The sequence below is a fragment of the Hyla sarda genome, chromosome 2 (assembly GCF_029499605.1).
Source record: "Hyla sarda isolate aHylSar1 chromosome 2, aHylSar1.hap1, whole genome shotgun sequence".
NCBI classification, from domain to species: Eukaryota; Metazoa; Chordata; class Amphibia; order Anura; family Hylidae; genus Hyla; species Hyla sarda.
The window spans coordinates 106,621,847-106,645,394 of NC_079190.1; the positions used below are offsets into that span (position 1 = coordinate 106,621,847).

Sequence of the window (23,548 nt, forward strand, 5' to 3'; positions counted from 1 at the left end):
AGAGGGCCTCATTATTCCAGGACAATTCTGAAGCAAGTGTACGGAATTGTACGGCATACTCGCCAACGGAAGAATTACCCTGGACCAGGTTCAACAGGGCAGTCTCAGCAGAAGAGGCTCGGGCAGGTTCCTCAAAGACACTTCGGATTTCCGAGAAGAAGGAGTGTACAGAGGCAGTGACGGGGTCATTGCGGTCCCAGAGCGGTGTGGCCCATGACAGGGCTTTTCCGGACAGAAGACTGACTACGAAAGCCACCTTAGACCTTTCAGTGGGAAACAGGTCCGACATCATCTCCAGATGCAGGGAACATTGGGAAAGAAAGCCACGGCAAAACTTAGAGTCCCCATCAAATTTATCCGGCAAGGATAAGCGTATCCCAGGAGCGGCCACTCGCTGCGGAGGAGGTGCAGGAGCTGGCGGAGGAGATGACTGCTGAAGCTGTGGTAGCAACTGTTGTAGCATAACGGTCAGTTGAGACAGCTGTTGGCCTTGTTGCGCTATCTGTTGTGACTGCTGGGCGACCACCGTGGTGAGGTCAGCGACAACTGGCAGAGGAACTTCAGCGGGATCCATGGCCGGATCTACTGTCACGATGCCGGCTGGCAGGTAGTGGACCCTCTGTGCCAGAGAGGGATTGGCGTGGACCGTGCTAGTGGACCGGTTCTAAGCCACTACTGGTTTTCACCAGAGCCCGCCGCAAAGCGGGATGGTCTTGCTGCGGCGGTAGTGACCAGGTCGTATCCACTAGCAACGGCTCACCTCTCTGGCTGCTGAAGATAGGCGCGGTACAAGGGAGTAGGCAGAAGCAAGGTCGGACGTAGCAGAAGGTCGGGGCAGGCAGCAAGGATCGTAGTCAGGGGCAACGGCAGAAGGTCTGGAAACACAGGCAAGGAACACACAAGGAACGCTTTCACTGGCACTAAGGCAACAAGATCCGGCAAGGGAGTGCAAGGGAAGTGAGGTAATATAGGGAAGTGCACAGGTGAAAACCCTAATTGGAACCACTGCGCCAATCAGCGGCGCAGTGGCCCTTTAAATCGCAGAGACCCGGCGCGCGCGCGCCCTAGGGAGCGGGGCCGCGCACGCCGGGACAGAACAGACGGGGAGCGAGTCAGGTAGGGGAGCCGGGGTGCGCATCGCGAGCGGGCGCTACCCGCATCGCGAATCGCATCCCGGCTGGCAGCAGGATCGCAGCGCCCCGGGTCAGAGGACGTGACCGGAGCGCTGCAGCGGAGGGAGTGAAGCGAGCGCTCCGGGGAGGAGCGGGGACCCGGAGCGCTCGGCGTAACAGTAGACATCAAGGACTGTCTCGCCTTTGTGCGGAGTCAGCGTACGTCTTTCCAGGCGGGGAGGACGGATAGGACAATCCCTCAGGAAGTGTTCGGTACTAGCACAGTACAGGCAGAGGTTCTCCATACGGCGTCGTGTCCTCTCTTGAGGTGTCAGGCGAGACCGGTCGACCTGCATAGCCTCCACGGCGGGAGGCACAGGAACAGATTGCAGGGGACCAGAGGAGAGAGGAGCCGAGGAGACGAAACGCCTCGTGCGAACAGAGTCCATATCTTGGCGGAGTTCCTGACGCCTTTCAGAAAAACGCATGTCAATGCGAGTGGCTAGGTGAATAAGTTCATGTAGATTAGCAGGAATTTCTCGTGCGGCCAGAACATCTTTAATGTTGCTGGATAGGCCTTTTTTGAAGGTCGCGCAGAGGGCCTCATTATTCCAGGACAATTCTGAAGCAAGTGTACGGAATTGTACGGCATACTCGCCAACGGAAGAATTACCCTGGACCAGGTTCAACAGGGCAGTCTCAGCAGAAGAGGCTCGGGCAGGTTCCTCAAAGACACTTCGGATTTCCGAGAAGAAGGAGTGTACAGAGGCAGTGACGGGGTCATTGCGGTCCCAGAGCGGTGTGGCCCATGACAGGGCTTTTCCGGACAGAAGACTGACTACGAAAGCCACCTTAGACCTTTCAGTGGGAAACAGGTCCGACATCATCTCCAGATGCAGGGAACATTGGGAAAGAAAGCCACGGCAAAACTTAGAGTCCCCATCAAATTTATCCGGCAAGGATAAGCGTATCCCAGGAGCGGCCACTCGCTGCGGAGGAGGTGCAGGAGCTGGCGGAGGAGATGACTGCTGAAGCTGTGGTAGCAACTGTTGTAGCATAACGGTCAGTTGAGACAGCTGTTGGCCTTGTTGCGCTATCTGTTGTGACTGCTGGGCGACCACCGTGGTGAGGTCAGCGACAACTGGCAGAGGAACTTCAGCGGGATCCATGGCCGGATCTACTGTCACGATGCCGGCTGGCAGGTAGTGGACCCTCTGTGCCAGAGAGGGATTGGCGTGGACCGTGCTAGTGGACCGGTTCTAAGCCACTACTGGTTTTCACCAGAGCCCGCCGCAAAGCGGGATGGTCTTGCTGCGGCGGTAGTGACCAGGTCGTATCCACTAGCAACGGCTCACCTCTCTGGCTGCTGAAGATAGGCGCGGTACAAGGGAGTAGGCAGAAGCAAGGTCGGACGTAGCAGAAGGTCGGGGCAGGCAGCAAGGATCGTAGTCAGGGGCAACGGCAGAAGGTCTGGAAACACAGGCAAGGAACACACAAGGAACGCTTTCACTGGCACTAAGGCAACAAGATCCGGCAAGGGAGTGCAAGGGAAGTGAGGTAATATAGGGAAGTGCACAGGTGAAAACCCTAATTGGAACCACTGCGCCAATCAGCGGCGCAGTGGCCCTTTAAATCGCAGAGACCCGGCGCGCGCCCTAGGGAGCGGGGCCGCGCGCGCCGGGACAGAACAGACGGGGAGCGAGTCAGGTAGGGGAGCCGGGGTGCGCATCGCGAGCGGGCGCTACCCGCATCGCGAATCGCATCCCGGCTGGCAGCAGGATCGCAGCGCCCCGGGTCAGAGGACGTGACCGGAGCGCTGCAGCGGAGGGAGTGAAGCGAGCGCTCCGGGGAGGAGCGGGGACCCGGAGCGCTCGGCGTAACAGTTATCTAGAGAAAAGTATTCTAGGGGTAAGTGTGTAATGCCGATAGACCCTAGTAGCCAAGGCATTGGGCAGAAAGCCTCAGGCAACCCAATCCACAACCAGTGTCTAACAGAAAGAATTAATAGTGGTATAATGTTATGTCTAACAGCAAAAATAAACAGTGGTATAATGTCTAATAACTTTATGATATAATGTCAAAGAGTATGTATAAGCATTGCCGTCACCATGCATACCAAGTCTAATAGTCAGTCAAATGTCAGTCATTGTCAGGTATATCATCAAATGTCGCAGTACTCATAAAATGTGATGTCATAGTCATAATATAATGTCAGATGTAGTCTAATGTCATAAAATGTCCTAGTCAGTCAGAAATGTAGTCAGCTATGTCTGTTATTTGCATAGTCACTAATTGTGCATAGTCCATCGTTCAACCTATTAAAAAGAAAAAATATGATGTCATAAGTATACGTCATGTCATTATAGTCATAGGTATATTTATAAGATAATGAATCCTTATCTCAAGCAAGTCCTAGAGTTATTATGTTCATCAGATTTGCAGAGCATGTATGGACACTTTATCACCAGTTCATCGGTTTTCATATTAGTTTCATCAGTCTAGAATTGGGCAATGTATGAAATGCTACAGGACTGCATTCGGCCCAGTGGCCATTTCGCTCCTCTCCCTAAGGCAGTGTTTCTCAATTCCAGTCCTCAGGGCCCCCTAACAGGTCAGGTTTTCAGGATTTCCTTAGTCTTTCACAGGTGATATAATTGTGGTGATGCCTGATTCACTGACCATAATTATGTCACCTGTGAAAGACTTAGGAAATCCTGAAAACACGACCTGTTAGGGGGCCCTGAGGACTGGAATTGAGAAACACTGCCCTAAGGGGACAGACGTTGAGGGTGACATATATTAAGTAAAGGGGTTTGTGGTGTCCCGGTACAGAACATGGTTCTGTACAGTCCTAAAGTCCCCTCAGGTAGAGTCCCTCAGGTCCACAGGGCTCTCCTGCAGGGTCCCCCCTAAGTCATTATATCGTATTGTCTTGTATATTAAGTATGTACATCTATTATATGTATTGTACAGTGAATGTAAGTAATATATGAAGGTTGTTAGGATATTTACCCTGTATAGAACCTTCCTATGGTTATGTGCTATGTGATCACATGATATATCCAGAGTTCCAGAGGCACAGGTAACCACAGGCAACCAGCTACCAATGGGCTTTAGTCCAGCCCCCTGTTATATAAAGGGGCTGTAGTCTTCACATTCTCTCTCTCTTGATTCCCGCTCTTACTACCTGGACCTTAAAGCAAGCACAAGTCCTGTACAAGTCAAGTCCAGCCAGTGGCGTAGCTATAGAGGTCACAGCGGTCGCCATGGCAACCAGGCCCCTTAGCCAGGGGCCACAATCACATGATGACCGGCACCGCCATCATGTTAATTAATCAGTATGACAGCTGCTGCTACCAGACCTGTCTGTCTGCTCACCTCACACCGGCAGCAGCAGAGTCAACATGAGGAGGACCTGGGGTGGGACCTGAGTTTCCACCGCATTGAGTGAGTGGAGGATGAGGGGCAGGGCATGTACGGCGCAAACAGGAAGCCCTGCCTCTATCCTTCCGCAGTGACTGCCCGCTCATCCATATGCTCGGCCGCCCACAGGACCCTTATGCATGGCCGCCCGCCCGCAGGACCCTTATGCATGCCGCCCGCAAGACATTTCCCTTCCCCCCAGCTAGCAGACCCCGCTATCCCGCCTGGTATGAGTAAACCCTGAGCATTATAAATGTACGGTAGCAGCGCACAGCGCCATTCATTTATGGCATGGCTATGAAGTTAGCGCAGGAACTCCTGCGCTCACTTCATAGTAGTTGCGCATAGTGACATCCTCTGAAGTCAGGAGCCAGTGTTTTCCAACCATGGCGCCTTCAGCTGTTGTAAAACTACAACTCTCAGCATGCCTGGACAGCCAAAGGTTGTTTGGGCATGCTGGGATTTGTAGTATTGTGTCTCCTGCTGTTGCAAAACTAAAACTCCCAGCATGCCCGAGAAGCCAAAGCCTGTCTGGGCATGCTGGGAGTTGTAGTTTTGCAACAGCTGGAGGTGCCCTGGTTGGAAAACACTGGCTTACAGTAAATGTCTTAAAGGAGTACTCCAGGATGCAAAAATTGTCATTCAGACTGCCGGCAGTAAAATAATAAATATACCTACCTGTTGTCGCTCCCCAGATGCCTCCAGTAAACCTCACCGGTCTCTGCCGCGATCCTTTTCCTGGTTGCTGGTGGGCGGTGAGTACTGCACTCAGCCAATCACCAGCCGCAGCGAAGTCCCACCTTGGCCGGCAATGTGACTCACCGACCACCGGCAATCAGGAAGAGGATCATGGCGGAGGCCAGTGAGGGTTACTGGAGGCATTTGGGGAGCGACAACAAGTATGTATATTTATTATTTTTCTGCCGGCAGTCTGAATGACAATTTTTGCATCCTGGAGTACTCCTTAAAGTTAGAGAAAAAAATATATATTGTGGAAACCTCTCTTATCATAAATCATCCTGTACAGATTAACATTAGGGTAGGGTTACATGTAATAGATCCGTAGCGTATTTTACGCTGCGGATCCGCCGATGACTTGACTCTATAGAGTGCCTCCTGCTGTTTTTCCCCCGTGTGCTGCTCACAACAGCAGTCTGCCACTAACAAGCAGCCACACAGGGACCTGCAAGTCACCATGGGCACATGGTGTGTACTCTGAGACATCGTGGAGCGGCTCGTAGCGGCAGATTGCTGCTGTAAGCAGGACATGGGGCGAAAACAGCTTTATTGAATCTGTGGGGCGGGGTGATTTGTAGGCTGCACATGTTCAGCCACCCTGAAGAATGGTATCTGCTTGTTCTTGAGGTGATCATAGATTTTGGGGTCCAGAGGCAGCGTGTGTATGTATGATGTGTATGTATGATGTGTGTGTGTATGTACTGTATGTATGATGTGTGTGTATGTACTGTATGTATGATGTGTGTGTATGTATGATGTGTGTGTATGTATGAATGATGTGTGTGTATGTACTGTATGTATGAATGATGTGTGTGTATGAATGATAGATGTGTGTAAACAAGTTGTATGATATGTTGAGATGTATTATGCGGGGGGGATCTGGAGGCGGCGGGTGTATGCATGATTTGTGTATGCATGATGTGTGTGTATGTATTATGCATGTGTGGGGGGGGGCAGAGGTGGCGTGTCTATGATGTGTGTGTATGTACTGTATGTATGAATGGTGTGTATGTACTGTATGTGGCAGTATTATATTCAGGGGGTACAGTGGGTGGCAGTATTATATTCAGGGGTGCAGTCGGTAGCAGTATTATATTCAGGGGGTAATGTGGGTGGCAGTATTATATTCAGGGGGTACAGTGGGTGGCAGTATTATATTCGGGGGGTACAGTGGATGGTAGTTTTATATTCAGGGGATACAGTGTGTGGAAGTATTATATTCAGGGGGTACAGTAGGAGGCAGTATTATATTCAAGGGGTACAGTAGGAGGCAGTTTTATATTCAGGGGGTACCATAGGTGGAAGTATTTTCAGGGGGTATAGTGGGTGGCAGTATTATTTTCAGGTGGTACATTAGGTGGCAGTATTATATTCAGGGGGTACAGTGTGTGGCAGTATTATATTCAGGGGGTACAGTAGGAGGCAGTATTATATTCAGGGGGTGCCATAGGTGGAAGTATTTTCAGGGGTATAGTGGGTGGCAGTTTTATTTTCAGGGGGTACATTAGGCCGCAGTATTATATTCAGTTGGACCCCCTCCAGAACAATGGGCTGCTTATTCTTAAATGTCTGTTTTGTCTGTCTGGCCCTGCCTGTTAGTCACTTATATAGTTGTGTATTCTCCTGAGTAAGGGGTCGTCCGGGATTTGGGAAGCGGGTCGTCAGGTGGTAGGGGGGCCCAAGGTAATTTTTCGCACCAGGGCCCTGGGGTTTCTAGCTATGCCCCTGGGTCCAGCATATCTAGGCCAAAGCCTAAAAGTCTGCAGCCACATCAAATCTGTGAGTACAAGTCAAGTCTCTACTGTCCCTACCAAGTCATAACAGTACTGTATAAAGATATATTGGAGATCAGTGGAGTAGCGATGATAGCTTTATTAGCTAACAGAGTATATAGATTGCAAGCTTTCAAGACCTCTTATGTCCGATCATCAGGTGTGTCCATCAGGTGTGTTAAAAAAAGTGTAAAAAAAAGAGTTAATAAATATGATTTAACCCCTTCCCTAATAAAAGTTTGAATCACCCCCACCTTTTCCCATTAACCTCTTAAGGACGCACAGTTTTTCCGTTTTTGCATTTTCATTTTTTCCTCATCACCTTCTAAAAATCATAACGCTTTTAATTTTGCACATAAAATTCCATATGATGGCTTATTTTTTGCACCACCAATTCTACTTTGCAGTGACATTAGTCATTTTACCAAAAAATCTGGCGAAACAGAAAAAAAAATAATTGTGCGACAAAATTGAAGAAAATATGCCATTTTGTAATTTTGGGTGCTTCCGTTTCTATGCAGTGCATTTTTCGATAAAAATGACACCTTATCTTTATTCTGTAGGTCCATACAGTTAAAATGATACCCTACTTATATAGGTTTGATTTTGTCGTACTTCTGAAAAAAATCATAACTACATGCAGGAAAATTTATACATTAAAAATTCTCATCTACTGACCCCTATAACTTTTTTATTTTTCCGCGTATGGGCCGGTTTGAGGGCTCATTTTTTTGCGCCGTAATCTGATCGTTATCGGTCCACTTTTTGTATTGATTGGACTTTTTGTTCGCTTTTTAGTCATTTTTTCATGATATAAAAAGTGTCCAAAAATACACTATTTGGACTTCGGAATGTTTTGCGCATACGCCATTGATCGTGCGGTTTAAATAACTATATATGTTTTTAATTTGGACATTTCAGCACGCGACAATACCACATATGTTTATTTTTATTTACACTGTTTTTTTTTATGAGAAAAGGGCGGTGATTCAAACTTTTATTTATTATTTATTATGACTTTTATTAACTTTTTTTTTTCCCCTTTTTTTTTTTTTGCAATATTATAGCTCCCATAGGGGGCTATAACACTGCACACACTGATCTTTTACACTCCATGTGTCTCCACGTAGAAACGTCTGATGCCGCACCCGGTGGTGAGTGCGGATATACCTTTATTTTCTCCCTACTTATGATATTGCTAGCTATCCTTTTTGTTTATCCTAGCACCACCACCTGGCCAGTTGCTATCTAATTGGCTCAGCTGAGTCTGTTACCTCGCTGGAGTTTTGATCATTCAGACTCGTTTCTATTTGTTTGGTGCCGTTCACACTCTACCTGCACTTATGATCTTTTACACTGTTTACTGCAAAGCCATAGCTTTGCATTGATCAGTGTTATAGGCGGTCGAATGCTCAAGCCTGCATCTCAGGCTTGGAGCAATCAATCGCCAATCAGATGCGACGGAGCAAGGTAAGGGGACCTCCACTCGCGTGTTAGCTGATCGGGATGGTTCCGATCAGCCCGACTGAGCTTCCGGGAAGCTTTCACTTTCATTTTAGACGCAGCAATCAACTTTGATTGATGCATCTAAAGGGTTAATAGCGTGCGGCACAACGATCGGTGCTATTAGCCAAGGGTCCTGGCTATCATTAGCCACTGGGACCGACCCGGTGTGACCGTGTTTTATTTACCGGGACTGGGCGTAGGGCGTACAGGTACGCCCTGAGTCCTTCAGAAGTTAATAAAAAAAAAAATGTAAAAGTAAATAAAAAATAAACATATGTGGTATCGCCGCGTGCATAAATGTCTAAACAATAAAAATATATCATTAATTAAACCGCACGGTCTATGACGTACATGTAAAAAAAATTACAAAGTCACTTTTTTGGTCACTTTTTATACCATCAACATTTTATAAAAAGCAATCAAAAAGTCCTATCAAAATAAAAATGGTACCGATAAAAACTTCAGATCACGGCACAAAAAAATAAGCCATCATATATCCCCGTTTGCAGAAAAATAAAAAAAAGTTATAGGGGTCAGAAGAGGACATTTTTAAACGTATTAATTTTCCTGCATGTAGTTTTTTTCTTCAATTTTGTCGTACAATTATTTTTTATTTTTTGCTGTAGATTTTTAGGTAAAATTACTGATGTCATTACAAAGTAGAATTGGTGGTGCAAAAAATAATCCATCATATGAATTTTTAGGTGGAAAATTGAAAGGGTTATGATTTTTAAAACGTAAGGAGGAAAAAACGAAAATGCAAAAACTGAAAAATGCTGAATCCTTAAGGGGATATAAAACCTAGGGCAGAACCTTTTCTACTGGAGCTTCACCCAACAGGCCAACATGATGTCTGGGGTGGAGGCCAATGCAAAATTGTAAATTATTGCTCAATCTTTTATTTGTCTCCTAAACTTTGTATAGAATTAAAATAAGTACAAGATTATTTAATAATGTTGCAACACCAGAAAATGCTTCAAGCGGGGAAAGGAGTATGATAAATAATCTATGTTAATTCTTGGCCTTTTTGGCATAAATGCCAAATTTAGACATATGGCTTTCTTTTGGGCAGATCTTAGCTAGGAGACAACAGGTAATATGAAACTATAATTTTGTGGAAACGTAGCTTATGCCTCACCAACAACTAGGGGGCACCTCACTGGTGATGCCCAACTTACAGTTTAAGGGCTCATTCACATTGCCATCGGTCTCCATTAAATGGAGCTCCGTCGGCAAGTCCATTGGAACAGTGGAAGTTTAGCGGAGAAATAAAAAATGGAAGCACTATTCCCCCCCACACTAAACTCTGGTAAATTACATGATCCCCAATGGACTCCATTCAAGTCAATGGGATACATCAGGACCCGGTGGTGTCCCAGTGGAGTCCATTGTGCTCCAATCCATTTATGGGGCCGTTAAACACAAAAAAAGAGGTGAACAGGCCCTTACGGGATAAAGCACAATGGCGATGTGAACTTAGCCTAACAAACATTAATTTGTGGTCAAGTTACATGTACCATGAGTGGAGTGTACCACTTGGGTGAATGAATAGTCCTGGGGTGTGCCTGGCCATCTTAAAGAAGAGGGCATACCCTGAGAGTGACTGGGTCTTGCACACTGCCAACAGCACCTCTGTGGATCAGTTGGGTGTATAAAGACCAGACTCCTCCCACAAATCAGGTTAACTTAATTAAGTTAACCTATACTTAAAACACCACTAGTCAGGTTAGGACTAGGTTTTCACATGTGCATTTCTGGTGTTTTTTTTTTTTTTTTTTTTTAAACTGCCACTGCAGTTCTTGAGCCAAAGCCAGAAGTGTATTAGAAAGGAATAGGAAATATAATGGAAGGCTTTATACTTTTTCTTCCTACTGAATCCACTTCTGGCTTTGGCACAAAAATTGCAATGGCAAGTTTCCAAAACACCAGAAAATGCCTACATGGAATTATCGAGACAAAAGTGTCCCATGTGAAATAGATTGTGAGCCTATAGGGGACAGGGACTGATTCAGGTAATGACAGTGGTCTGAAATAAGTTGGTGCAAGTTAAAAACTAGGAAATAAATAATCAACTTGATGTAGCAATATCATTTGCTGCTTTTAGTAAAACACTACCAATATATTTGCACAATTTGCCTGCAATTTTCTGTGACATAACTTTATTACAATTGCAATTCGGTTATTTAAAAGAAATAAATAAAATAAACACAAGCAGGTCGTAGTTGCATGCAACATTCATTAATGGCAATACTGGCAGTCATTTGTGACTTGCAACCTGTTGTGTCACATGTCGCATGTAGCAACACAACCACATTGACTGTCATTAGATGCGATGTCATGATGCATTCTTCACATCATCATTTAGCTCTAGCCTAAAACTACAAGAAATACGGTGCAAGACACATGAGCCCTACTGCTTGGAGGGTTTTAATCTAAACACTACGGTAATTTTACAAGAGCCAATGAGCTGGAATGTGGCAATTTATAGCTGAGGCCAGTCCCCCTGCTTCTTTGTAGTATCCTGTGTGTGTACTCTGTTGTTTAGGTAAGTGTGTAGTTGTGGGAAAAAGGAATGTTTGTACTTTGCATGGAGTGAAACTTTCTGTTTTGCTACTTTGTGTGGTTTTAAGAAGTATCCTTGTTTCTAGTTTCATAAATAGTATGGTTTTTGTAAAGTTTCTCCTAGTAGTTCTCTTTCCCTGCCCCCGCTGTTTAGGCTTCACATTCTCTTATCTTGTACCCTCTTTACCCAGTTTCACATGTGTATCAGATTCTCAATTTTATGTTCTTATTGCATATGCAGTTGGGCCAGGATACTTGGTTGTAATAGAGAAGCATAAAACCCCCAAAACATACATAGTATTCTGTTGCTAGATTTGTGAATAGTTGAACTATTAGGCTAGATTCACACTTAGGAAGCTCTGAATGCGGCCAGTGCTGACTGAATCAGTTGGAGCTTAGACCATACAGACACTGCTTTCCCCATAGGCTGCAATTCCTGGGGAGTGGATTCTGCCTGATGATTGAACAAGTTCATGGCTTTTGCTGGCAGAATTTCATCAGCAGAATGTCCATTGCTTAAATTTCATAGTGTGCAATGAGTAGCAGAATCCTATTGACAGCAATGGGATTCTGCTGCACCAGAATTTCCTACTGAAATTCCTAAGTGGAATTATGACTGGAAATTCTGTAGTGTGAAAATGACTTCCATCTCTGTAGAGCTCTTCTCCCTTGCTTGCATACACTCCCGAGCAGTGGTCTCCAAACTGTGACCTCCAGATGTTGAAAAAGTACAACTCCCAACATGCCTGGACAGCCAGTGGCATGCTAAGAGTTGTAGTTTTGAAACATCTGGAGGTCAACAGTTTGGAGACCACTACATTAGAAAATAATGAGCAATATGCAGTTCAAGTGAACTGCCTGACCGTCTTAATTGATTCTCTACAATGTAACTCTGTCGTAACCAAGTGCAACAGATCACACACTTTTTCACATACAAACAAGTTGAACTAAGCATGTCAGACCTTCTTCTTAGTGGATGCTACACTGTCATAACCAAGGGCAAAACAAAGGTACATTAAGATTAAAGGGGTACTCCCGTACTTAACTACTTATCCCTTATCTACAGGATCAGAGATAAGTGTCTGACTGCTGGGACCACCGAAGCTCTTCTGTCCGGCATCCCGTCCCTACTCGTGAACGGAGCAGTGGTCAACCCGCCCTGTCCATGCATCTCTAGGGGAGAGCCGGATCACTGTATCTCCTACTCTCCCATAGAGATGCATGGAGGGGGGTGTGGTGACCACCGCTGGGGGGATGGGGGTCCTAGAGGTCAGACCCCAGCAATCAGACCCATATCCCCTATCCTGTGGATGGGGGATAAGTAGTTAAGTACCGGATTTCCTCTTTAAGTATATATAATCTTAAAGGGTTACTCAAGCGCTTAGACATCTTATCCCCTATCCAAAGGATAGGGGATAAGATGCCTGATTGTGGGGGTCCTGCCGCTGGGGACCCAGTGATCTTGCATGCCACACCCCGTTATAATCAGACTCTGAAGCGTGTTCGTTCTGGGTCTGATTACTGTCGATCACGGGGACTGAGCATTGTGACATCACGGCTCCACCCCTGTGTGATGTAATGGCTCCGCCCCTCAATGTTTACCTATGGGAGGGTGTGTGGCAGCTGTCACGCCCCCTCCCATAGGCTTTCATTGAGGGAGCGGATCGTGACATCACAGGGGGGCGGAGCCGTGATGTCACAATGCTCCGTCCCCCGTGATCGACAGTAATCAGACCCGGAGTGAACACGCTCCAGGGTCTGATTTATAACTGGGTGCAGCGTGCAAGATAACGGGGGTCCCCAGCGGCGGGACCCCCGCGATCAGGCATCTTATCCCCTATCCTTTGGATAGGGGATAAGATGTGTCTTAGCGCCGGAGTAACCCTCTAAACATAATATATTTGGAGGCCAGTGACTGATGCCATTCAGTGACATTCATATCCCGTTAGGATCTTGGCATGCATTAAATGTTTTCTTTAAACATCTTTGTACGCTATACTCTTTAGATATCATGGATTCAGAAGGTCTTCTCCAGTGCCCATATGATAAGAACCACATGATTCGCCCAAGTAGGTTTCCATACCATCTTGTAAAATGCAGAGAGGTAAGTGTCTAACTTTATGAAAGACAAAATCTGAAAAGAGCAAAAGGAAAGACCGACGGGAAGGCGCCTAGTGTGATACCGTTGATGACAGGTGGGAGGGGTTAGTCGAAGAGTAGATAATGGATGCTCACCTTGAGCGAGCAAAAAACTCGCATGTAGACCCACAATGGGGTTAGTGGTATGGATGATAGTCCACCGGATGCAGCTGCTAAGCCCAGGGTACAGGACAGGACTAGCCAGTCCTGGATAGATATGCAGTGGTAAGGAAGAAAAAAAAAACCTTTTCAAAGGGCGCTGCTGTTGTCCTGGTGAGATGAAGATGAAAAGTCTGAGGCAGAAGTATTTTCTAGCTTATCTAGCTTATTAACGCGTTATCTAGCCTGTATCCCTGCTTGCTATGATTCTACACCAATAAAGAAGCTATATCTTGCAAAATACTTCAGCCTCAGACTTTTCATCTTCATCTCACCAGGACAACAGCAGCGCCCTTTGAAAAGGTTTTTTTTTCTTCCTTACCACTGCACAACTTTATGAAAGGGGGATTGTAGGTAAAGGGTTGAGTGGTATACATCCCACACAATGATATGGTGCAGCAAGGACCAGGGACTCCCCTGTAGTTTGCTTTTTTTTTTTTTATTTACTTAAGGATAAATCCAGCAAAACTTAACTTATCCCACAGGATAGGGGATAAGTAACTGCTCAAATGAAACAAACAAACAAAAAACAGGATCAGATGATGCAGCATTATACATGGAGCTAATGAATGTATCCAGATCCTAAATACCATGCTGGGTAAAAAGTGCCTGTTGGGAGTAAATTGTCTCGGAGTGTTTCTGTCCTCCCTGGCTCATCATGGGACAATGCAGATACCAAGTGACTGATATCTGTATGCAGACAAGGCAAGAGATAACAATTCCTGAATCTTCTGGTAGCATATTGGTGTTCATGGCTTTGGTTGGCCAGCATCTCTCCCCAGCACTTTCTAATCCTAGTGTATGATAAAAAAAAAAAATGTATGCTTTACAGTCAATAACCTAACATGGTTTTATAGCGCATTACTACAGGTTTTCCAGTTGTGGTTTTAGGCTTGTACAGGTGGGTTATTTAAAAGTTTACTTAATTTTCTTTTCAGCCTTGATATATTGTAGTCATTATTGGATCAATAACTGTATTTGATTACTATAAAGAAGGTTCTCCTCATCCTTTTACTCTTCACAGAATAATAAAGATGTAGCAAAGGTGCTGGCCACTTGTCCTTTTAATGCTCGTCATAGAGTGCCAAAGAAGGAGCTTGACTTACACATGCAAAGCTGTGAGAGTAAATGTCCTCTGGAGCCACTCCCAGGTAAATTCTTATATAATGTAATTCTAAATAGATTGTCTTCATCCTTCTTTTAGTGGGTGAAATACAGAAGTCCTGAACAAAATGGATCTTGTCATTTTCATCAGGATAATACTAGCTACTAGCCAGACAAGGAGTTTCACTGTTGTCTAGTGCCTGCTCTCATGAGACATTCGCTGGATAGTAAGTTACTTTTGTAGTGTCCCACTGGGATACATGTGGAGCCTGAGGCTTTGTGTGGTAAATCTGTTGTAATGCTTTTTGCTGAGACTTCATATGTGATGGTATGGCCCTAAAACTAATGGGTTAAGGCCATGCTCACACTTGAGAAGCACCGGACAGAAAACTTCCACCTGGAGCTTCAGAGCACAGCCCGCTGAATCTGCCAGCGCTAGGACCACACAGGCCTTGCCATTCTACAGAGCAGGTTCAATTGTTCTGGGGGAATTTTTGGATCTGGAATTCCGACCAGAAAATTCTGCAGTGTGAATGGGTTTATGTAAAACCCATTCACCTGCATGTGAGGCTTCATGCAGCAGATTTTCCAATCAAAATTTCTTAAAGGGGTACCCCACCCCTAGACATCTTACCTTATCCCACCACTGGGGACCCCTGCAATATAGCATGCGGCACCCATCTGTTTCTGCTCAGGAAGCGCTGGAGGGTCTGGGTCCCGACCACGGGAACGGAAGTTCGTGACGTCACAACTCCGCCCCCGTGTGACATCACGCCTCGCCCCCTCAATGCAAGTCTATGGGATGGGGCATGATGGCCGTCAACCCCCCCCCCCCCCCCCCCCCGATCAGACATCTTAACACTTTTACTTTAGATAGGGGATAAGATGTCTAGGGGCAGAGTACCCTTTTAATGCGCACTAGAGCAAAGAAAAATGCGAGCTTAAAGGGGTGCTCTGGTGGGAAACTTATTTGCTATGGGCATTTTCTCCTACTCTGGACAGTTCTTAAAATGGACAGAGATGTCAGCAGAGAGCACTGTTCCAAAAAGAAAATAATTTCCTCTGTAGTATTCAGCAGATGATAATTATGGGAAGGATTAAAAAAATTTTAATAGAAGTAATTTACAAATCTGTTTAACTTTCTGGCACCAGTTTGGGGGGGGGGGGGGGGGATTTAAGCTACAAAACAGTGCAGTCATTATGGAAGACAAACCATGATTCACACCCCCAGTTATGCCAGTTACTTATTCCTGTAAATTATCGGTAGCTCCTCAGTCTAGGATAAAGGGATGGGGGGGGGGGGGGGGGAGGGGGTTGATTGGTGTTTGTGCTTCTTATTTAGTTCTGCACACATTTTAACACTATGTACTTGCATTTTATTGGTAGATGATGCAGTAATGCAAAAACATGAGCAGTTATCTAGCTGGCAGGGCCCTCCATGTGATGAAAACTGGGAAGAAGGTATGCATGTTCCATGACTCTAGATAGGCACAGCTCCATCCTGAAATAACATCACTTAATAAAGTTACATTTTATTTTTTCTATAACAGAAGATTCTTCAACTTGTACTCCTTTTGTTTTAAATGAATTTGGAAACTATCAACCTTACAGCTCACATGAAACTGTGTATGAGCAATCTTCAACCAGGTCAGTATAAGTGGTCAGTGGTGTGAATGTGTTTGCATTACAATACAATGAAACCTATTTGGGAGGACCACCCAAAATTGCATTGATGAGGAGAATTTTAATCTGTCACAGAAAATCAGGTGTAGATAAGAGGGTCCAATTAAAGTTTTATAGAATTATATATATATTTTTTTTTCTTTTTTTAGAGCTACAAGTGGGACAAATTGTGGTGATGGCTGCCCTTCATACTCCTATACAAGTAAGTGTTGCAGGGATCATATCATTCAACATGGCGGCCCCTCACCCAATAAAAATTTAAATGGACCCTTTTTTCCCATTTTTATCCCATAAAGCTTTAATAAAAAATTTGGCATCACCGCATATGTAAATGTCCGAACTATCAAAATATGATAATATATAGGTGGTCAAGATGAGGGATTAACACAACCCTTTATTTTTTTTATTTTTATTTTTTTTTTAAAGCGGTACAATAATAGAAAAGTGTGTGTGTGCGTGTGTGTGTGTGTGGTCATGGGTATCATTTTAATCGTATTGACCCACAGAATAAAGAAAACATGTAATATTTACTGTAAAGTGTACAGCGTGAAAACAAACTTCCAAAATGTGCAAAATTGCGTTTTTTCTGTTATATTTTCGCCACAAAAATATTTTTGGTTACACCATACATCTTATGGTAAAATAAGTGATGTCAATACAAAGAACTCCTAGCGCAAAAAAAAAGCCCTCATATGGGCAAGGAGGAAAAAAAAAAATGCAAAAATAAAATTGGCTATGTTCTTAACCTCTTGCCACAAATGGACGTTCATTAACGTCCATCTGTGGCTCCCGATGTATGACGCGTGCGCAGCAGGAGTGCGCGGTTTATACCCAGTGGGTCTTGGTTGCTATAAGCAACCAGGAACCACATCTAATGCCGGAAATCTCTGATCGGGCTGGTGTCCGGCATTAACCCTAAGGCTAAGTTTTTTTTGTTTTTTTCTACTTGTTTTTTTGGTTTGAAAATTTCCTGCGCCCGGCGTTTTTTTTTATTTGTGAGGAAATTGCAACGATTTCAGCAGGCATCGGGCATCGGCTCCCCTCCGGCTAGCGGCGGGGGGCCGGGATTTGACAGGACGTACTCAAACGTCCTGAGTCCTTAAGGGGTTAAACGAAAGTAAACATTGCCAGTTAGCTCAGTGGTGCTGTTCGGGACCACCGTAGTGAAATCGCGTCATCATGAACAGCTTGCAGGACACGAGGAGGATCCCTACCTGGCTCCTCGCCGTCTGATCGCCGAATGACTGCTCCGTGCCTGAGATTCAGGCAGGAGCAGTCGAGCGGCGATAATACTGATAAATGCCATGCTGTTGCATGGCAGTGATCAGTGTAAGAAATCAGTGTGTGCAATGTTATAGTCCCCTATGGGGGCTATAACTGCAAAAAAATAAATAAATAAATAAAGGCCCTCATTTACTATTGCAAACCCGACATGTTTTGCCGGGTTGTGCGCCAGATTCTGCCGCATTGTGCCAGAAATTCTGTCTGCGCCAGAATTGAGAAAACCCGACTAACTCTCCATTTTGCTAAGAGAGCCCGAAAAAGGGGTGTGGCCGCTGGGGAAAGGGGGTGTGGTCTCCGTAATGGGGCGGCGTGTTCCCTACATTTTCACAAAAACTGAACATATTTACTAAGGTTTCCACATAAAATTAGGTGGATTTGAGCTGAGGAAAACCAGACAGATCAGAGCATGTGTTAAAAAAATGTAGGGAATTTTAAATCTACACTCCACTCTTAGTAAATAAGGACCATAGTGTTAATAAATGTGATTTAATCTCTACCCTAATAAAAGGGTATCACTGCGTTCATAAATGAACTATGAAAAATGTATTAATCAAACCGCATGGTCAATGGCGTACATGTGGAAAAAAAAAATATTTTGTCACTTTAGACCATAAAAAAGGAATTAAAAGTGATCAAAAAGTCAATCAAAACATAAACGGTACCGATAAAAACTTCAGATCACGGTGCAAAATTTGAGTCCTCATACTGCCCCTCATACAGAAAAATAAAGTTATAGGGGTCAGAAGAGGACATTTTTCAACGTATTAATTCTGGTACATGTAGTTTAATCCCTTGGGGACCGAGCACATTTTGCCCCTAAGGACCAGAGCATTTCTTGCAATTCTGACCACTGTCACTTTAAGCATCAACAACTCTGGGATGCTTTTACCGTTCAGTTTTTTCATGACATATTCTACTTTAACATAGTGAAACTTTTTTCGTTGTTTGCATCCTATTTTGGTGAAAAATCCCAAAAGCTCATGAAAATTTGAAAATTTTGCATTTTTCTAACTTTGAGACTCTCTGCTTGTAAGGAAAATGGATATTCCAAATTATATATTGATTCACAAATACAATGTCTCTTATGTTTACATGTTTACTTTTTGAAGACATTAGAGGGCTTCAAAGTATAGCAGCAATTTTCAAAATTTTCACATTTCAGAATCTGAATTTTTCAGGGACCAGTTAAGTTTGAAGTGGATTTGAGGGGCCTTTCTGTGAGAAATATCCTATAAATAACTCCATTATAGAAACTACACCCCTCAAAGTAGTCAAAATGACACTCAGAAAGTTTGTTAACCCTTTAGGTGTCTCACAAGAATAGCAGGAAAGTGGAGGAGAAAAATCTAAATCTGCATTTTTTTTTATACACTAACATGCTCTTTTTAGTCCCATATACAGTATTTCATTTTTACAAGGGGTAAAAGGAGAAAAAGCCCAAACCCCCCCCCCCAATAAAAAAAATTGGAAACCAATTTCTCTTGACTGAGGAAATGCCTCATATGTGGATGCACTAGAGTGCTCAGAAGGGAAGGAGTGGCATTGGGATTTTAAAGAGCGAATTTTGCTGAAATAGGTTTTTGGGGGGGCATGTTGCATTTAGGAAGCCCCCATGGTGCCAGAACAGCAAAAAAAACACCACATGGCATACTATTTTGGAAACCTTTTCATAAGCGGTAAAAGGGGTGTACCCGGAAGCAAGCGTTACACTTGCCGCCACCAAAAATACTGTACATCAGTTTTCCCCAAACAGGGTGCCTCCAGCTGTTGCAAAACCCCCAACATTCCTGCACAGTCAATGGCTGTCCAGCAATACTGGGAGTTATTTTGAGACAGCTGGAGGCTCCGTTTTTGAAAAACTGACGTACAATACGTTTTTTTTTTAAATATTTATTGGGGAGGAGGGGCACAGTGTAAGGGTGTAGTGTTTTTAGGGTGCATTCACATGGGCGGAGGTTTGCAGTGTTTCCCGCTGCAGCGAAAAATTTGCTGTAAACCCCCGTCCGTGTGAATGTACCCTGTACCACTGACAGACCGTGCATGCTGGGAGTTGTAGTTATGCAGCAGCTGGAGGCACACTTGTTGGGATTGGGAAACAATGGATTAGGTAACAGACTACCGCAGTGTTTCCGCACTACTGTCTGTTTTCTACCTCAGTGTTTCTTAACAGTGTGCCTCCAGCTGTTGCAAGACTACAACTCCCAGCATGCATGGTCTGTCAGTGCATGCTGGGAGTTATAGTTTTGCAACAGCAGGAGGCATACAGGTTGGGAAACACTGAGTTAGTAAAATACAATGTCTCCCAACCAGTGTGCCAGTGTGCAATACCACAACTCCCAGCATGTCCAGACAGCCGAAGGACATGTTGGGAGTTGTAGTTATGCAACAACTAGAGGAGAATAGTCTGCAGACCATTGTGTAGTGGTGTCCAAACTGTAGCCCTCCAGATGTTGCAAAGCTTCAACTCCAAGCATGCTGGGAGCTGTAGTTCGGCAACATCTGAAGGGCCAGATGTTGCTGAATTAAAACTCCCAGCATGCCTGGACAGTCTCGGCATGCTTCGAATTGACATCTGGAGTGCTACAGTTTGGACACCACTGCATGGCGGTCTCCAAACTGTGCCCTTCCAGATGTTGCAAAACTACAACTCCCAGCATGCCTGGACTGTCTGGGCATGCTGAGAGTTGTAGTTTTGCAACATCAGGAAGGATACAGTTTGGAGACCACTTAACAGTGGTCTCCAAACTGTGGCCCTCCAGATGTTGCAAAACTACAACTTCCAGCATGTCCAGACAGCCTTTGGCTGTCTGGGCATGCTAGGAGTTGTAGTTTTGAAACTCCTAATAGCTTCAGTGAAAACTTTAAGGCAATCTTCACCGCAGCATGTGGCACCGCTGCCGCACCACTTGCCTGCCACCGGTCCTGGTCCCAGCGTGACTGCCGCCGGTCCCCAGGTGACGGCCGCTGGTCCTTGCCGCATCCATGGCCCCTAAACCTTGCTATCTTCCCCCCCCCCCCCCCCGACATCCAGGGGCGGGCAGAGCGGGAGGGAAATGAACCTCCCCTGCGATTTGCTGATCAGTCTGCGGATCGCAGGGGATAGGAGGAGGTGGCATCCCTGCCACCTCGCTCCTATAATCTAGGATGATTGGAAGTCGCCGATCTGAATTGGTCTCAGGACCTCCCCCGCTTTCAGCAGGCATCCCGGTCCGGTCCCCGCTCGCCGTGTGGCTGGGACCGAGATTTCCACGGGCATACAGGTACGTCCTTGAGTACCTGTATGCCCTTTATCCCCAACAGGTTAAATTTATTTTTTATTTTTTGTAGTAAAATAAAATCAAGCCTATATAAATTGGGTATTCCATCAACTGTATGGACCTAAAAATATAAGATGCAATTTTTACCGAAAACTGCACTGCATAGAAACAGAAGCCGCTAAAAATCACAATGTGTTTTTTTTTATTTTGGCCCACAAATTTTTTTTCTTGTTTCGCTGTAGATTTTGTAGTGAAATTATTGATGGTACTACAAAGTAAAATTGTTGGCACAAAAAACAAGCCCTCATATGGATTTTTAGCTGGAAAATTGAAAGTTTGAAAGTATGTTTTCCTCCTCACCTTCTAAAAATCAAGTGCAAAAAATGAAAAATCGTCCTTAAGGGGTTATCCATCATAAGGTTATTTTAGTACGTACCTGGCAGGCAGTAATGGACATGCTTAGGAAGGGTCTGCACTTGTCTTGGGCCTAAATGGCTATGTTGTGAGATTACCATGACACTGTGTGGCTAGTTTTTTGTGAACTGATATTTCCTGTTTGACTCCCTGTCGTCAGCTGACTAGTGAGTCAGGCATTGCAACCTGGGAAAAAATCCCAAAAAATGTTGTATGCTGTTAAAAATATTGGGGTGAAAATCACATAAAAACTTTGAGAAAACCATCACACACAGGTACAGATACTATATATTATGAAATACACCTACTTTACAGCCCCTGTAGCATAGTCAAAAAAAACAAAAAAAGAAAATCCTGGAATACCCTTTTTAATACACTTGTCCAGAGGAAAAGTTAGAGTTGCCCATAGCAACCAATCAGATCTCTTCTTTCTTTTTTGAAAAGGCATCTGAATCTCCCAAAGTGGTCTGAGGTTTTTCAGAACCCTTGCTTTCAAGGGCAATATTGAAGATGATCAAAGTTACAGTAATTTGATTCGTCACAAATCTCTCGGCTTGGCCGTTGCTGACTTTAGGGTGCGTTCACACGTGCGTATTTTTTCTGCATATTTGCTACAGCAGATTTTTCTGCCCATTGAAGTCAATGGGCAGCAAAATCTGCAGTAGCAAATCTGCAGCAAAAAAATGTGCATGTGTGAACGAACCCTTAGCCTGCACAATTTAGTTCAGCTTTCAGGTGTTCCAGTGGGCTGGAGACTCTCCTAGGACTGTATCCACCTTTTCCAGCCCACCGGAGCACCTGAAAGCTGAACTAAATTATGCAGGCTAAAGTCAGCAACGGCCGAGAGATTTGTGATGAATCCAATTACTGTAATTTCGCTCATCTCTAGGCACTATTCACACTGCTACTTAGGGATAAAACATGTTACAAATAAACATATGCCACACCTCAGGTCTCCACTATAGCTCCTGTCTAGTCCTATTCTCCACAGAACTTGCTTATCTCAGTCATGACCACCAGCTCCGACCTCCCCCAGGATTGACCTTACCACTTACCTTTCCCTGACACCCTCAAGATTGATATTGCAACATTGGACTCCTACATAGGTGGAGATCTAACAAAACCTGTCCAGAGGAAAAGTTGCTAAGTTGCCCAAAGCAACCAAACAGATTGCTTTTCATTTTTCTAAAATGAAAGTAGTAATCAATTGGTTGCTATAGGTAAGTGGTCAACTTTTCCTATGGACAGGTTTTGATCTCTCCCATAGCTACCCCCACACGGGCTGAATCACCAAAAGCAATCACGGCAGTCTGAATACATGAGGTCACTAGATGACCTAGGGTTATATTACACAGCCAACCCGCTGCCTGAGTGCCAAAATAGGTGATATCGGCCCCATATAAAATTAGTGTTTAGCACATTGTATAGTTGTTGCCACATGCATGCCTCCCTAGGCCCACTCTACCAACCACACTTGCCCATGTAGCCGACAGCTAACATGATGGTCTTTCCACAGTGAAAGCAGCAAAGCCTGACACTGTCATAAAATATTGCTATCCACAGTCCAGACAACTTAATATTCACTTATCAAAAAATAAAGGGAACACTTAAACACAATGCATCTCCAAGTCAACCACACTTCTGTGAAATCACACTGACTCAGGAAGCAACACTGACAATCAATTTCACATGCTGTTGAGCAAATGGAACAGACAACAGGTGGAAATTAAAGGCAATTACCAAGACACCACCAATAAAGGCGTGGTTCTGCAGGTGGTAACCACTTCTCAGTTCTTATGCTTCCTGGCTGATCTTTTGGTCACTTTTGAATGCTGGCGGTGCTTTCACTCTAGTTGTAGCATGAGATGTAGTCTACAACCCACACAAGTGGCTCAGGTAGTGCAGCTCATCCAGGATGGTACCTCAATGCGAGCTGTGGAAAGGTTTGCTGTGTCTGTCAGCTTAGTGTCCGGAAAATGGAGGTGCTACCAGGAAACAGGCCAGTACATCAGGAGACGTGGAGGAGGCCGTGGGAGGGCAACAACCCAGCAGCAGGACCACTACCTCCAACTTTGTGCAAGGAGGAGCACGAGGAGCACTGTCACAGCCCTGCAAAATGACCTCCAGAAGGCTACAAATGTGCATGTGTCCACTCAAACAGACTCCATGAGGATGGTATGAGGGCCCGACGTGCACAGGTGGGGGTTGTGCTTGCAGCCCAACACCGTGCAGGATGTTTAGCATTTGCCAGAGAACACCAAGATTGGCAAATTCGCCACTGGCACCCTGTGCTCTTCACAGATGAAAGCAGGTTCACAGTGAGCACATGTGACAGTCTGGAGACACCGTGGAGAATGTTCTGCTGCCTGCAACATCCTCCAGCTTGACCGGTTTG

General features: G+C 45.0%; 1 protein-coding gene across 4 annotated transcripts in view; it reads left to right on the forward strand.

Moving 5' to 3' along the window:
* The window catches only part of LOC130358872 (protein D7-like), an 80,616-nt gene that overhangs the window by 44,646 nt on the left and 12,422 nt on the right, over positions 1-23,548 (forward strand). For all 4 annotated transcript variants that reach the window (XM_056562779.1, XM_056562782.1, XM_056562780.1 and 1 more), the window contains 5 exons: positions 13,120-13,217; positions 14,436-14,562; positions 15,902-15,976; positions 16,066-16,162; positions 16,348-16,400. In XM_056562779.1, the coding sequence (XP_056418754.1) occupies positions 13,125-13,217; positions 14,436-14,562; positions 15,902-15,976; positions 16,066-16,162; positions 16,348-16,400 (445 nt within the window). In that variant the 5' untranslated portion in view covers positions 13,120-13,124. The remainder of the gene's footprint in view (positions 1-13,119; positions 13,218-14,435; positions 14,563-15,901; positions 15,977-16,065; positions 16,163-16,347; positions 16,401-23,548) is intronic.